This window comes from Melanotaenia boesemani, chromosome 8, assembly GCF_017639745.1.
Source record: "Melanotaenia boesemani isolate fMelBoe1 chromosome 8, fMelBoe1.pri, whole genome shotgun sequence".
NCBI lineage: Eukaryota > Metazoa > Chordata > Actinopteri > Atheriniformes > Melanotaeniidae > Melanotaenia > Melanotaenia boesemani.
Window position 1 is genome coordinate 30,906,496 of NC_055689.1, and position 15,586 is coordinate 30,922,081.

At 39.3% G+C, this 15,586-nt stretch overlaps 2 protein-coding genes across 2 annotated transcripts in view; both read left to right on the forward strand.

Moving 5' to 3' along the window:
* Positions 1-10,477: 10,477 nt before the first annotated feature.
* Positions 10,478-15,586, forward strand: part of LOC121644039 (tripartite motif-containing protein 16-like) — a 33,165-nt gene continuing 28,056 nt past the window's right edge. The window contains exon 1 of the mRNA XM_041991735.1: positions 10,478-10,494. The gene's annotated coding sequence lies outside the window, so the exon portion shown is untranslated. The remainder of the gene's footprint in view (positions 10,495-15,586) is intronic.
* Positions 10,654-13,146, forward strand: LOC121644041 (tripartite motif-containing protein 16-like). The gene has a single exon (XM_041991737.1). It carries the CDS (start codon positions 10,779-10,781, stop codon positions 12,432-12,434), a length of 1,656 nt encoding a protein of 551 aa, XP_041847671.1. The 5' UTR covers positions 10,654-10,778; the 3' UTR covers positions 12,435-13,146.

Consider the following 15,586-nt stretch of genomic DNA (forward strand, 5'->3'; position numbering starts at 1 on the left):
GTAATGGATGCTGTTGCACCGATAAGAATCAAGAGCAACTTGAGCAAACAGAAAACACCATGGAGAAACACCACTGTGGTTACCAGCCTAAAAAGAGAATGCAGAAAAACTGAGCGGAAATGGCGGAAAAATAAACTTCAAATTTACTATGAGCTGTACAAACAAAGCCTGCGTAACTATAACAATGAGTTGTGCAAGGCCAGAGAGCTGCATTTATCTGAAATGATTAACAGGAATGTCAACAATTCTTGCACTCTGTTTGCTATGATTGAAAAACTTACAAATCCTCCTAAACAGATAAGCCCAGAGCTCCTTTCCACTGAGAAATGCAACCAATTTGCAAACTTTTTTAGCCAAAAAATTAAAACAATTAGGCAAAATATTAATTCCACACAGTCAAACAAGAAAATTAGTCTGTGTCTAAAACCTGGAAATAATTCTGATGTCATGTCACAATTTAAAATGGTGAATTTAAAAGTCCTACAAGAAACAGTTTGGCATTTGAAATCAAAAACATGCACTCTGGACATGATACCATCCGACTTTTTAAAAACAGTTTTTACCTCAGTAGAAAGTGATCTCCTACTGATAGTTAACAGCTCGCTGGCATCAGGCATTTTTCCCAAGTCACTAAAGATAGCTGCTATTAAGCCACTCCTAAAGAAAAGGACTCTAGACGCCTCTATAATGAACAACTATAGACCTGTCTCTAACCTCTCTTTTATTTCCAAGATTATTGAAAAAGTTGTATTTCACCAGCTTCATGACTTTTTAAATGAAAGTGGAAATCTTGATAAATTTCAGTCCGGCTTCCGACCTCATCACAGCACTGAAACAGCTCTGGTCAAAGTGTTAAATGACATTAGGTTGAATACCGATTCTGGTCAAGTATCAGTCCTGGTTCTGTTGGATCTCAGTGCTGCGTTTGATACTGTAGATCACAGAATCCTGTTGCACAGGCTGGAAAACTGGGTTGGACTTTCTGGAGCGGTCCTTAACTGGTTCAGGTCCTATTTAGAAGGCCGGAGTTATTTTGTTACGATCGGCAGCTATGAATCCGAGCGAGTGGCCATGACTTGTGGAGTCCCCCAGGGGTCAGTCCTTGGACCTCTTCTGTTCAACTTGTATATGCTCCCTTTGGGTAAAATATTACAAAACTATAGCATTAGTTATTAGCATAAGTTATGCAGATGATACACAACTTTATGTGTCTCTGTCACCAGATGACTGCAGTCCAATAGACTTAATGTGTCAATGTCTGGAGCAAATAAACACCTGGATGAGGGAGAATTTCCTACAATTAAATGAAGACAAAACTGAGATTATTCTGTTTGGTAGCAAAGAGAAGAGGGTCAGCATTGGTAAACATCTGGAGACTCGGGCTCTTAAAATCACCAACCAAGTTCGTAACCTGGGAGTGTTGATAGACTCAGATCTGACTTTCAGCAGCCATATCAAAGCTGTCACTAAGACAGCTTTTTACCAGCTCAGACACATCAACAGAGTTAAAAGTTTAGTCTCCCAGAAAGACCAAGAGAAACTCATCCATGCATTCATCTCCAGTAGACTGGATTACTGTAATGGTCTTTTAACAGGACTTCCTAAAAAGAGCATTAAACATCTGCAGCTCATCCAGAACGCTGCTGCTAGAGTTTTAACCAGGACTAAGAGATCTGAACACATCACACCAGTTTTAAAATCTTTACACTGGCTTCCCGTCAGTCACAGAATAGATTTTAAAACCCTTCTGATCATTTACAAATCCCAGAATGGTTTAGGCCCAGAATACATCTGTGATATGTTCAGAGAATATAAACCTAGCAGAGCTCTTAGATCCAAAGACTCTGGTCAACTAGTCCAGGCCAGAGTCCAGACTAAACATGGAGAAGCAGCATTTAGCTGTTATGCTGCAAACAAATGGAACAAACTGCCAGTGGAGATTAAACTTTCCCCAAATGTAGACATTTTTAAATCCAGGTTAAAAACTTTTCTTTTCTCATGCGCCTATACATGAAATCTGCACGGTAACTTTTTTTTTTTTTTTTTTTTTTTTTTTTTTTAATTTTGTTGCTTTTAATATTTTTAATTTAATTTATTATTTTATTGTGATTATGTGTTGATTATGTGTTGATGCCTTTTACTATTCTAAATATCTGTAATGTCTTTGTTTTATGTAAAGCACTTTGAATTGTCCTGTACATGAAATGTGCTATACAAATAAACTGCCTTGCCTTGCCTTAATTTTTCTACTGTGGTTTAAACTTGAAACACTTAAACTAGTTAACAAGCAATAAAACAGCAAAATATTTAATGTATTTTCCTCTGAAAAGGGACCTCTTGAAAAATGTGATGGACATATCGAGCTCTGACACTGACTTGTCCTTTTCTGTGTGAATTATTACGCCACTATTTCCACCACTAAAGGATGAGATAGCAGTTAAATGATCATTTCAGGGTTTGCCCACTTCCTCCTCAGTCCTACATGGTGGCTGTCAAGGCTGGAAACAGCTACATGAATATTTAATTCATCCACCCATCCATTTTCTTCTGGTTATCCAGAGTCGGATCATGGGGGCAGCTGCCCATGCAGAGAAACACAGACTTCCCTCTCTCCGGCCACATTCACCAGCTCATCCGGAGGGATCCCGAGGCGTTCCCAGGCCCGCCGAGAGATGTAGTCCGTCCAGCGTGTCCTGGGGCTTCCCCGGGGCCTCTTTCTGTTGGGACGTGCCAGGAACACCTCACTAGGGAGGCGTCCAGGAGGCATCCTAACCAGATGCCCGAGCCACCTCATCTGGCTCCTCTTGATGTGGAGGAGCAGCGGCTCTACTCTGAGCCCCTCCTGGATCACCGAGCTTCTCACCCTATCTCTAAGGGAGAGCCCGGCCACCCTGCGGAGGTAACTCATTTCGGCCACTTATATTTGCAATCTTGTTCTTTAAGAATCATTACTTGATTTTATACATTTCAAAGCATGTAAAAAATCTAAATGTACCTTATTTATATAGGATTCTACAACCACCCACTGGTGAACCAAAGTGTTTTATAAAAGATTAAAACAACAATTTAGAAACACCAGAAAACAAGGACATGAGTAAAAGTAAGATTAAAAAATAAAAGCACAAAAAATAGAGAGATAAAAGAGAAAAATAAAAAGTGTCACCACACTATTGGGTTTTGAAAGCCATTATAAATAAATAAGTTTTAAGTTTAGATTTAAAAAGGCCCGGGTCCATGATGACACATATGTCCGTGAGAAACTTATTCCAGAGCCTGGATGCAGCAACTGAAATGACTCGGTCACCCTGATGTTTAAATTTGAACCTGGGCACTTCCACCAAAAGCTGGTTAGACAACCTCAGAGCCCTGCCACACTCACGAACAGTTAGCAGCTCAGAGAAATAAGATGGAGCGAGGCCATTAAGACCTTTAAAAACAAATATTAATAGTTTCCAGGTGTGACAGGAGGCCTGTATGGTCCACCATGTCAAAGATCCAACAGCACCAAGGCAACAGGATTTGACGTCAACAAACAACAATATTGTTAAAAAAGACAGACTGAGAGAGGTGTGCTTGTTGATGTTTTTAAAAACATTGAAGATCCTCAGAAACATCTGTGTTGTCAGAATGAAGCCATTTAGTTACGCTTTTTTTTATTTGTCGTGTCCAGCATGGTGGCAGGCAGAATGATGGTCTGCCTTATTTATTTTGAATTATGGAATTTATGTAATCTTGTTGGACCTGACCGGAGGGGACAGAAAAAAGGAGACAAGTGAACAGAAGTAAAAAGGGAAGTAGAAAAAAGAAGGAGGAGACACAGATACAACAGATAGAAGGCAACAACCCTTCGATCTGAACTAACACGGTTAGCTGGACTAACGATCTGATCTAAGCCACAGGCTCACCCTCCATATGGTGAGCTGCTGGTGGCAGAAGGCATCCTCGTTCCCCAGGAGGCCCCCCAGAGAAGGACAGGCTAGGAGCAGCTGTCTCCCACGACCAGGACACAGAGCGACCACAGCCAACGAACCATCACCAACCCTAGAAGACACCCACCCACTACATGAGGGAGAGGAGGAAGGGGGGGGGTGAACAGTGGAATAGCCCACACCCACGGACCACCACCCTCAAGCCCACACAGGCCTTCTCCAAAAGTGCATGTGAGATTTACCTGTGAGGTGTGCATGCTCCACCTCTATCTTCCTGTGTAGCTGTAACTTCTGTTTCAGCATGTCTTTCACTTTCTCCTCTGAATCTGCCCAGGATTCACCTGGAACTTCAGGTATTCCATCAATCACAATGTTGTTCCTCCTCGATCGACCCTCCAGGTACTTTTGCTTGTCCAGGACGACCTGTAGACTTAAATATCTTACAATGTCCATTTGAATTGTGTTGCAATGATCAGACTGTTTTGCTTGAGTGATCTTTTGTTCATCCACAACTTTCTGTGTAAATTGTATGCTTAATTTCAGATCTTGCACTTTTTTCATGATTGCATCCAACCTGGAATTAGTAGAGTCCATAGAGTATAACAGAGCAGTGAACATGTGTTTCTGGTGATTCAATGCGTCATTTACCTGAGTGAAGGATACAAATAATTCATAAGTGTTTCTTTTTGCTGCTTTGGTCCCATTTTATTTGTACCACATGATGCAGACTGTGGTACCAGGTAGCTGAGCTTCAATGGATTAGCAGCAGCAGGTTAGCCTAACAGCACTGACGTCTGTTAGCAGCTGGGAACAACTGACAATAACAGTGGAAACAACTGGGAACAGCTGAGGTGGAAAATCGCTTGCTCTAGTTAGCTCGTTCACTCGTTAGCTCGCTGGTGGTGGCTAGCTCCATGGTAGCCACAAGCCCAGTGGCCCGTTCTCACCGCCTCACCTGGGCTTTCTCTGGCTGATAACTTGATGGTAGCCTCTAGCTAGTGTGCCCGGCCTCCCTCAGGCTCACTCCAACAGCTGGCTCGATGGTATCCGCTAGCTCGGATTACAGTGATTAGGCTGTAATTCTCTTAAATGAAACAACTCAGTTCCTCTGTAACACAGTGAGACAACAGATGTGTTGACAAGCCGTGTTGATGTGTGTGTAAAATCGACAACATGAAGCAACACCCAACACGAGTGTGGTGGTTAGTACTGCAGCCTCACAGCAAGAAGGCCACTGGTTCAGCCAGTTATAAGATTAAAGATTATCTGAACCCCATGGCTCAAAATGCTGCCAGAAAAGCTCTCGGTTAGTGTGGAAACCATAGATCCAGTGTCCACCAAGCAAGGGACCTTAACCCCACCCATGCCCACCTTTACATATGAACAACGTGTGATCAACTTTGCAGCATCCTCCAAACTACATGAAGCAACCTCTGAACCAGGCATTGCCCCACCTGCACAGTGTCTCAACAATTCGATGGGCACTAGTTTCTTGATTCTGAATGAGGCTTCTTCTCCAAACTGAATGTTTCAGCTCTTTTCACAGAATTTCAACAGATTCTCTTGATGAGGCAATTTTTTTCTGCAGCATCTCACAAACTGACTAAACCTGTATTCAGCTTCTTGTCCATCATGATACACTCCACAGCGACAGAGTAATCAGTTAAATAATTAAAAAAATGAAAATGAAAATTTCTGCAGATGACAGAATCAGAGTTGCATTATAAATACATTACATCAAAACAAAATGGAAAATAAGGATAGATTAAACAGAAGAGGAGTGGAAAACAACATGGGCACATCAGTGGCATGAATCAGCACACAGAGTTAATGGAATATAACTAGAAAAGTCTGATAAGAAATTTCAATGAAACTTTTTCTTTATTTATTTATTTATTTATTTATTTATTTATTTATTGGACTTGTGCCCAATGAATGTACAAGCATTTGCTCAGTATGTTGCTTGTGGCGAGAAAAAAGGCTTTCATTAAAAACATAACTTTTACAGGAGAGCCTAACTTTGAAGATGAGGATGGACATCATGATGGACATTTACAGGATGGAGAGAATAACAGCAGAGGTGAATTACAAGAGAAACATGTTTGTTTCATGCTGGAAGAAATGGATAAACTTTATACTGCCACGCAGGACGGACTTTGACTCTGCCAACCTGAGATAACACACTGTGTGTTTTACAACAACCACATCTCACTCCCCATGTACTCATGTTCTTTTGTTTTCTGTGTTTATTCTGGAAAAAAAGACATTCATACTGATACTGTGTGACTATGAATGGACATGTTGAATTAGGGGCTGAATGTTAATGAAAAGTAAATTAAACATAACTTTAAATAAAGTTTAAGTTTGAAATTCCCTTTTAAATTCAGACAGACTGAGATTGTTGTTGTTAGACCAGAAAAATTCAGGATAAAATTGTCGAGTTTTGTAATTAACCTGGATGATATTAACTTGACTTCCAGTATTCCAGCGAGAAACATTGGAGCTGTTTTAAACCAGGATTTGTCCTTTGGCTTGCATTTATTATTTTATATTATTGTAAACATATTTAAAACATTTGTATATTTGTAAATTGCCTTTTGTCTGTTTGTACTTATAACTCTGTTTTTACATCTACACAACAACAGATTGCTGGTAGTGTAAATGCTCTTCACTGTACCTGGCAATAAAGCCTTTCTGATTCTGATATAAAACAGCTTTCTAGAACCATCTTCTTCCACCTACATAATATTGCTAAAATTAAGGGCACTCTGTCACAGAGTGATGCAGGAAAACTAATCCATGTTTTTCTTACTTCCAGATTGGATAAATGCAATTCCGTATTATTGGAATGTCCTAAATGTGTCCTGAAAAGTTTCCAGCTGATCCAAAATGTTGCAGCGAGGGTTCTGATGAGAACTGGCAGGAGAGATCAATATCAGGCTCTCAGACAGGTTTACTTGTGGTTCCTCGAGTCTCTAAGAGTACAACGGGAGGCAGGAGGCAGACACCGTGTCTATCTTTAAGATCAGGCTTAAAACCTTCCTTTTTGATAAATCTTATAGTTAGGGGTTGTCTAGCCATCCCTCCTCAGGCAGTCTGCCTCTCAGGATTTCTGGTGTTTGAACTTTGAAAGCTCTGATACAGATTATCATCACTCTAACATTTGTCACAATGCTTAATGTCATGACTAACATGTGTTTATTCTTTCAACCTCACCTCTGAGCCTCCAGCCTCTTCTTCCAGCTTCTCCGACTCTCCCTCCTACAGCGTTTCCTCCTACATCTACTTCTGCATCTCTACTATCAATTACATGACAAAAACATATTGGTGTATGACAAGAACAGTGGGACAATTTTCGGTGCAACAACCATCAACTTTGATGATACGGTTATAGAGGAAAAACATATATTCACAATTATCATTTGTTTGGATGTATAAAAATCGCGTTTGTATATATTGTATTTTTCCCTTTTTAAAAATAATACTAATAATAATAATAATACATTTTGTTTATCAGCACTTTCAATAAAAGAATACACTTTAAAAGATTATTATGAGCTTTCTAAATGAGGAGGATCTTAAAGTGGATATACAACTTTAGTGGAGCCAGTGAAAGTGTTGCAGGATGGGTGTAAGTTAGCATTTCTCTGAGTAACTTACACTGACTTTTAAAGAAGTCTCCTATGTCCACTTTTCTTTTTTTTAGACATCCTGGCTGCATCTAATTACTGAACACACATACGCACACACGCACATGGACACAGACTCAAACGTAAATGTAAATGAAACTTCTGATATTACAGTCCTTCCAGTTGACTCAGGCGGAATAAACGCCAACTTACAGCAGCACATGAAGGACTCCTGACCGCAGACTAGCTTACCAGTGTGCAAGCAAGGTGGAGTGACAGCGGAGACAGCCAATCACACAAGAGATGGCAGAGCCAATGGAGGAGCTTGTGGGCGGTCTAAATTAAGAGAAACAGCTTCAGCTTGAGGGGATGTTTTCCACTTGGTCCTAGTGCTTGATGCTACGGAAGCGTGGAGCTGTCACCCAAATTAAAAAAAAAATCGGACCTTATCACGTTATAACGTCATATGTTTATTGTAAAAACGTAAAACGTATCACGTTATAACGTGATACTTTATTGTAATAACGTGAAACGTATCACGTTATAACGTGATAAGTTTATTGTAAAAACATAGCCTGTACTGTATGCCGATGTTGTTACGACCTATATTGGAGCAAATTACATTTATACTCATCAAGCAGAAACTTTTCAGTTCTTTTTGACAATGATTAATTGTTCTACTCTGGTTTATTGTTGTACAGAAATGTGGGACAGTTATGAGAAACACGTAACGACTCAAATAATGGGTCGTTAAGAGGCTGGTGCAGACTTGGTTTATTATTGTACACAAGACCGTTATAAGCAACACGGTGCGTCACCTGCCTGCACGCAGTGAGACGATGCGTGCATGTGTCTGAGTGGCAATAGAGTGTGTGCGCTGCTTTCAGTTAATAATATGTTGTCTCCTGACAATAAAAATGAAAATTATAAAGGCTTTATGCACCGCTGGGACTGGGAGAAATAAGTTGCCGACGCAAAGACGTGGTCCTGTCTACTTAAAGAGTGCAACATCAACAAGTGTCCTCCAAGCTTCATCAAATCTCTCCAATGAAGTAAAACTTAATCCCATGTAGTAAATTAGGAATTTCTCTGGAAATAATAAACCATACTGAAAACCTGCAGGACCCTGGTTCAAGAGGTCCCAAGTTGGGGAAGCCTGCTCTGTGGCAATTCAGACACACACGCACGCACCGTCTCACTGTGCGCAGGCAGGTGACTACGTGTTTCGCATAACTGTCCCACATTTCTGTACAACAATAAACCAGAGTAGAACAATTAATCATTGTCAAAAAGAACTGAAAAGTTTCTGCTTAATGAGTATATTTTCCATGAAATGTATTTTTCTCCAATATAGGTCGTAACAACATCTGCATACAGTACAGGCTGTGTTCTTATAATAAACTTATCACGTTATAACGTGATACGTTTCACGTTATTACAATAAACTTATCACGTTATAACGTGATACGTTTCACGTTTTTACAATAAACTTATCACGTTATAACGTGATACGTTTCACGTTATTACAATAAACTTATCACGTTATAACGTGATACGTTTCACGTTATTACAATAAACTTATCACGTTATAACGTGATACGTTTCAGGTTATTACAATAAAGTATCACGTTATAACGTGATACGTTTCATGTTATTACAATAAAGTATCACGTTATAACGTGATACGGTCCGATTTTTTTTTAATTTGGGTGACAGCTCCACGCTTCCGTATGATGCGTCTCTGTTTACTGTAGAGAAACATTGTTTTTGGACAGTAAAAAGTGCAGGAGACCAAAACGGCCTTTTGAAAAAGTGTAGGGGACATGTCCCCTATGTCCCCCCCTAAATTTACGTCTATGTCTGCAACCTTTACAGTCCAGCTAAATAAAACTCGTTTAAAGCAACAAATGTTACAAGACCTTTTTAAAAAGACAACATATATATTTTTGATAAATATCTACTATAGAAATTTTTTTTTTTTTTTAAATAACTACATTTTTATTTCTATTTTTAGGTTTTAAAATAATTAAAAGCATAACACTTTTGCAAAAGGGAGATAGACAATCTTTCTTCTATATAAATGTGATATTTGTTGAAATGTATGTTAAAAGAATTTATATTATTGGTACTTTTAGAGTCTTTATCTTGTGGAAGTTCAAAGCAATTATTCCACATAAAAAACTTAATATTGGCTAAAACCCTATATTTCTTATTATATCTATATTAAAAAACATTAGTTAGTTCTTTAGTAATTTTAGCCATTTATGACCTTCTTTTAAAGGTAAAGGATGTTATGCTCGTAACAGTGGGATTAATTGCAATTAATTGCAAGATTTCATGCAGTTAATCATGATTTAAAATTGTAATCGTTGCCCAGCACTAAAATGAAGTAAAATAACAAAAGGGTGGAAGGGGAGGGGGGTGTAGTTTGGTTTTAAAAACATGAATGTTTACTACTGTCCTCTGGTCATCAAGAAGGATCTTCCACAAATGTGGATCACAGGAAAAGAAAGTTCTCTCATGGATTTTAGGTCTAACTTGTGGCATTTTTAAACAATCTTGTCCTAAAGACCTGAGGGTTCTAAGAGGCTCATTATGTGAAAGGAGTCCAGGACCAAGACCATTAAAAGCCTTAAAAACCAGTACAAGAATTTTAAAATCTATTCTATAACTGACAGGAAGCCAATGTAAAGGCTTTAAAACAGAAATTTTATGAGCTATCTTTCTGGTTTGGGTCAGAACCCGTGCAGCTGCTGTCTGGAGGAGCTTCTTCTTATTGAAGCTTCCACGGCTTCAATAATTTTCTTTAGGAGGCCAGAAAGTTGAGCTTTATAATGATTAATCCTGGAGGTAATAAAGTCAGTAAAAGTGTCTTTGCAACAGTTTCAGATGAAAACTTCAAGGTTAAAGTGATTAAAGTTACTATCATACAAAGAGTTAATCAGACATTATTTCTGTCCAACCACACCTCCTGAGATGATTACTGGTTAACCTCCTCCTTCTTCCTGATCTCAAAGCAGCTCCACTCTAAACACATATTTACTTGTTCCCTCCCCTTCAGATCTGCAGTTGGATGATGGGTGGAACCAACATGTGGTGAAATGGAAGAGCTGATAGGCTCTGTTCTCTGAACAAACACATGATTTGTAGATCAGAGTTCAGACTAGTTTCATGTTTGAGGAAGTGAAACTTATTACAGTCGCTGTAACTGAGAGGTGAAATGGCAGAGAAAGGAGATCAGCTGGACCGAGAAACCTTCTCTTGTTCCATCTGTCTGGATCTACTGAAGGATCCAGTGGCTATTCCCTGTGGACACAGTTACTGCATGAACTGTATTAAAAGCTTCTGGCATGGAGAGGATCAAAAGGGAATCTACAGCTGCCCTCAGTGTAGGCAGACCTTCACACCGAGACCTGTCCTGGTGAAAAACGCCATGTTAGCAGCTTTAGTGGAGCAGCTGAAGAAGACTGGACTCCAAGCTGCTCCTGCTGATCACTGCTATGCTGGACCTGAAGATGTGGCCTGTGATTTCTGCTCTGGAAGAAAACTGAAAGCCATCAAGTCCTGTTTAGTCTGTCTGGCCTCTTACTGTGAGAAACACCTTCAGCCTCATTATGATGTGGCTCCATTAAAGAAACACAAGCTGGTGGAGCCCTCCAAAAACCTCCAGGAGAACATCTGCTCTCTTCATGATGAGGTGATGAAGATGTTCTGCCGTACTGATCAGAAGTGTATCTGTCTGGTCTGTGTTATGGATGAACATAAAGGCCACGACACAGTCTCAGCTGCAGCAGAAAGGACTGAGAGGCAGAGAGAGCTGGAGGTGAGTCGACAAGAAATCCAGCAGAGAATCCAGGACAGAGAGAAAGATGTGAAGCTGCTTCAACAGGAGGTGGAGGCCATCAATCACTCTGCTGATAAAACAGTGGAGGACAGTGAGAAGATCTTCACTGAGCTGATCCGTCTCATCCAGAAAAGAAGCTCTGATGTGAAGCAGCAGATCAGATCCCAGCAGGAAACTGAAGTGAGTGGAGTCAAAGAGCTTCAGGAGAAGCTGGAGCAGGAGATCACTCAGCTGAAGAGGAAAGACGCTGAGCTGAAGCAGCTCTCACACACAGAGGATCACATCCAGTTTCTACACAACTACCCCTCACTGTCAGCACTCAGTGAGTCTACACACTCATCCAGCATCAATATCCGTCCTCTGAGATACTTTGAGGATGTGACAGCAGCTGTGTCAGAGCTCAGAGATAAACTACAGGACATTCTGACAGACAGATGGACAAACATCTCACTGAAAGTCACTGATGTGGATGTTTTACTGTCACAACCAGAACCAAAGAGCAGAGCTGGATTCTTAAAATATTCATGTGAAATCACACTGGATCCAAACACAGCAAACAAACAGCTGTTACTGTCAGAGGGAAACAGAAAGGTGACCGATTTGGATCAATATCAGTCTTATTCTAAACATCCAGACAGATTCACTAAATACTGTCAGGTTCTGAGTAGAGAGAGTCTGACTGGACGTTGTTACTGGGAGGTGAAAGTTAGAGGAGACTTTGATTTAGCAGTCACATACAAGAATATCAGCAGAAAAGGAGGTGAAAGTCAATTTGGATTTAATGACAAATCTTGGTCATTATATTATGACCAAAACAGTTATGAGTTTTACAACAACAGCATCAGTACCTCCATCTCAGGTCCTCGGTCCTCCAGAGTAGGAGTGTACCTGGATCACAGAGCAGGTATTCTGTCCTTCTACAGCATCTCTGGAACTATGACTCTCCTCCACAGAGTCCAGACCACATTTACTCAGCCGCTCTATGCTGGAGTTGGAATTTATTCTGATCTTGGAAGTGTCAAGTTTTGTTAACCTGATTAGACAAAAGTAACTGAGGCTCCAGGCGATTTTATAATCATTTTGTGTCATTGTTCTTCTCTTGTCAAATTAGTTTTCTTCTTGTTTATATTTCAGTTTTTTCTTTTACTTTTTGTAAATTTTATCAAAGAAGAAAATTCTTCTGTGAATTGTTTTCTCCATCAAAGATCATGTTTATAGACTCAGTAAAGACGATTTATTAAACAGATGAAAAAGTGTAAAAACTGAGTTCATGTTTGAAGACATTTAGTTGAGTCCTGACATGTTAAATAACAGATGTGTCAGTGTGAGCTTGACATGATTTCGTGGGTTGTGTTTTCTTCATCGTCTTCTTTAACTTGTGTTGATTCACATTGAGGCTCATCAGATGTAAAGTTTGTATTTTCAGCTCATTTTGTCTGAGGTGTAATATTTCAGTCTGAAAGAAACATGTTGACTCATTTTAAGCATCAATACATAATAACTGATGCTTGATGGAGATTTATATGGAGAACTTTTCTTTGTAATGATGCTCTCTGGCAGATAGATCATGTGTGTGATACTAAACATGAAACCTTTGTAGTTTTATTGTTTACTCTGCATGTTGATACTTATATATGTGATGCTGTGAGTGTATTGTGTGTGTTCTGGTGTCTCAGATAGAATATCTGTGGAAAAAAGGCTTTAAATTTCTCTTTTCTCCTTAAATAAATATTAAACAAGTGAAATCAGATCATGTGCATACTTGAATCCACATGGGGAACAGATGGGGAGGGGGCTGTGTTCACTGGTTCCCACCTGGGGTCTCCTCTGATCAAAGGGGTCTCACTTCACTGAGGTTGTAAAATTTAAATTTGGACTAAAAGCGGAACAAATCTAACTTTTGTTTGTTTGTTTGTTTTGTTTTGCTTTTGTTTTTTTGTTTCATTTTTTTACTTAAACATTATCAGATACATATCTGATGTTTTTCAAAACTACCTCAATCTGAATGTTAATTTTTATCCAACTTCTACATCACTGAAGTGAGACAGACGTCACTATTCTGTGGAGTTCCCCAAGGTTCCATCCTGGGGCCTGTTTAACATCTACATGCTCCCACTGGCACAGGTCATAAATAACAATAAAATTAGTTACCATAGCTACGCAGATGACACACAGATATATATTACAATGTCACCAGGACATCGAAGCCCTGTAGAGACTCATGGGAAATGCATTGAAGAGATAAATGACTGGATGTGCCTGAACTTTCTCCAATTAAACAAAAACAAAACTGAGGTGATGGTCTTTGGAGTGAAAGAGAAACGATTAAAGGTCACCACAGAGCTTCAGTCTATACACCTAAAAACCACCAACCAGGCCAGAAATCTGGGTGTTTTGATGGACTCAGACCTTAACTTTGAGAAACACATTAAGGGAATCACAAAATCAGCCTAATATCACCGTAGGAATATATCAAGGTTAAAAGATCTGATGTCTCAGCAGGACCTGGAAAAACTAGTCTAGTAGTAACTAGTAGTGTCTTCACAGGTCTACCTAAAAAATCAATGAGACACCTGCACCTGATTCAAAACTCGCTCAGTGAGAGTCACTAACTCACTAAAACCAAGAAAGTGAATCACATCAGTCCAGCTCTGAGGTCTTTACACTGGCTGCCTGTTCGTCAGAGGATAGATTTTAAAGTTCTGCTGCTGGTCTATAAAGCTCTGAATGGTTTAGGACCAACATACATCAGTGACCTCTTGACCCAGTACGAACCTGCAAGAACCCTCAATTCATCTGGATCCAGTTTCTTATCAGTTCCCAGAGTCAGAACCAGACATGGAGAAGCTGTATTCAGCTTCTATGCTCCACATGTCTGGAACAAACTCCCAGAAAGCCTCAGATCAGCTGAAACACTCAGACCCACCTGATCTCTGCTGCATTTCAATAGTTTTTACTAGGAGTCCAGATCTGCAGCTGGTTCTTTTATGGTGAAATCTTGACTTTATCTCTTTATCTGAGCTTTTTCTTGCTGTTTTTATGTAATAGATGTAATCTTTTTTAATTTTTGTTTTTCTAATGCACTTGTATTTTTCCTTGCACCTTGTTGTAATGTTTTTATGTTTTGTGTAAAGCACTTTGAATTGTCTTGTGCATGAAATGTGCTATACACATAAATTTGCCTTACCTTGCCTATTCTGCTTCAGAAGAAGCGGGACGTGGCAAGGTCCAATATAAACAATGGATTAAATAAGAACAACAACTTAACAACTGATACACAAACATTGAGCATCCATATTTACCTGCATTAACACAGCGTGCTGTGTGTGATGTCACATCTTCTGATTACGGTGGTTATTTCAGGGCTGTAAACTGTTTACACTGGAGTCTGATGGAGGTCACGTTTAAATTATAATGTTAACGACCACCTGAAAAATATCACAGGTCAGCAAAGAATCAGAATCGAGCATTAAGACCTGCAGTGTGAACGTAGCATAAAATACCATTTTAAATATCCACAAAACAACTTCTTTGTATTGGTAAAACTGATAATAAAAGTACATGCATAATGTGCAACAAGTAAATTTTTCTACTGTGGTTTTAAACTTTAAAACTAGTTAACAACAGAGATGCCAGTAACGCGTTACAAAGTAACGCGTTACAGTAATCTGACTACATATTTTAAGAAAATATAATCTAACGCGTTAGGATGTCCTACAATGTAATCAAATTACCGTTACTCTTCATATTCGTCCTGCGTTACTTCGGCACTCCCCACTCCTTTCACATATGATTTGAAATCAAGCGCCATGGACGAAAGTGTATTTATCTAACTCAACACACCTTCTCATTAACGGTGGTACAGAAATTTTATGTACTCGTAAGCATGCAGCTACCTTTCTTCGCTGAAACTTGACCTTTTTTAAATCGACAAACACAAATCATTCACTGCACATGACTTTAGAAAAAAATATGATATAGAAACGTATTACCCTAGTGCATGATGGGAGGTCCGCCTCTCCACTTCCCTCATCAGAACCTATTCCAAACCGAATTGATTTTTTTTTTTAATAAGTCCGTTACTATTTCATTATTTTCTCATGTGTAAACGTAAAACATAATGCAGATTTGTCTTATGCTTAACGAGAGATGTTGCTTTATTTTATTGTTATTCATTTGAATTA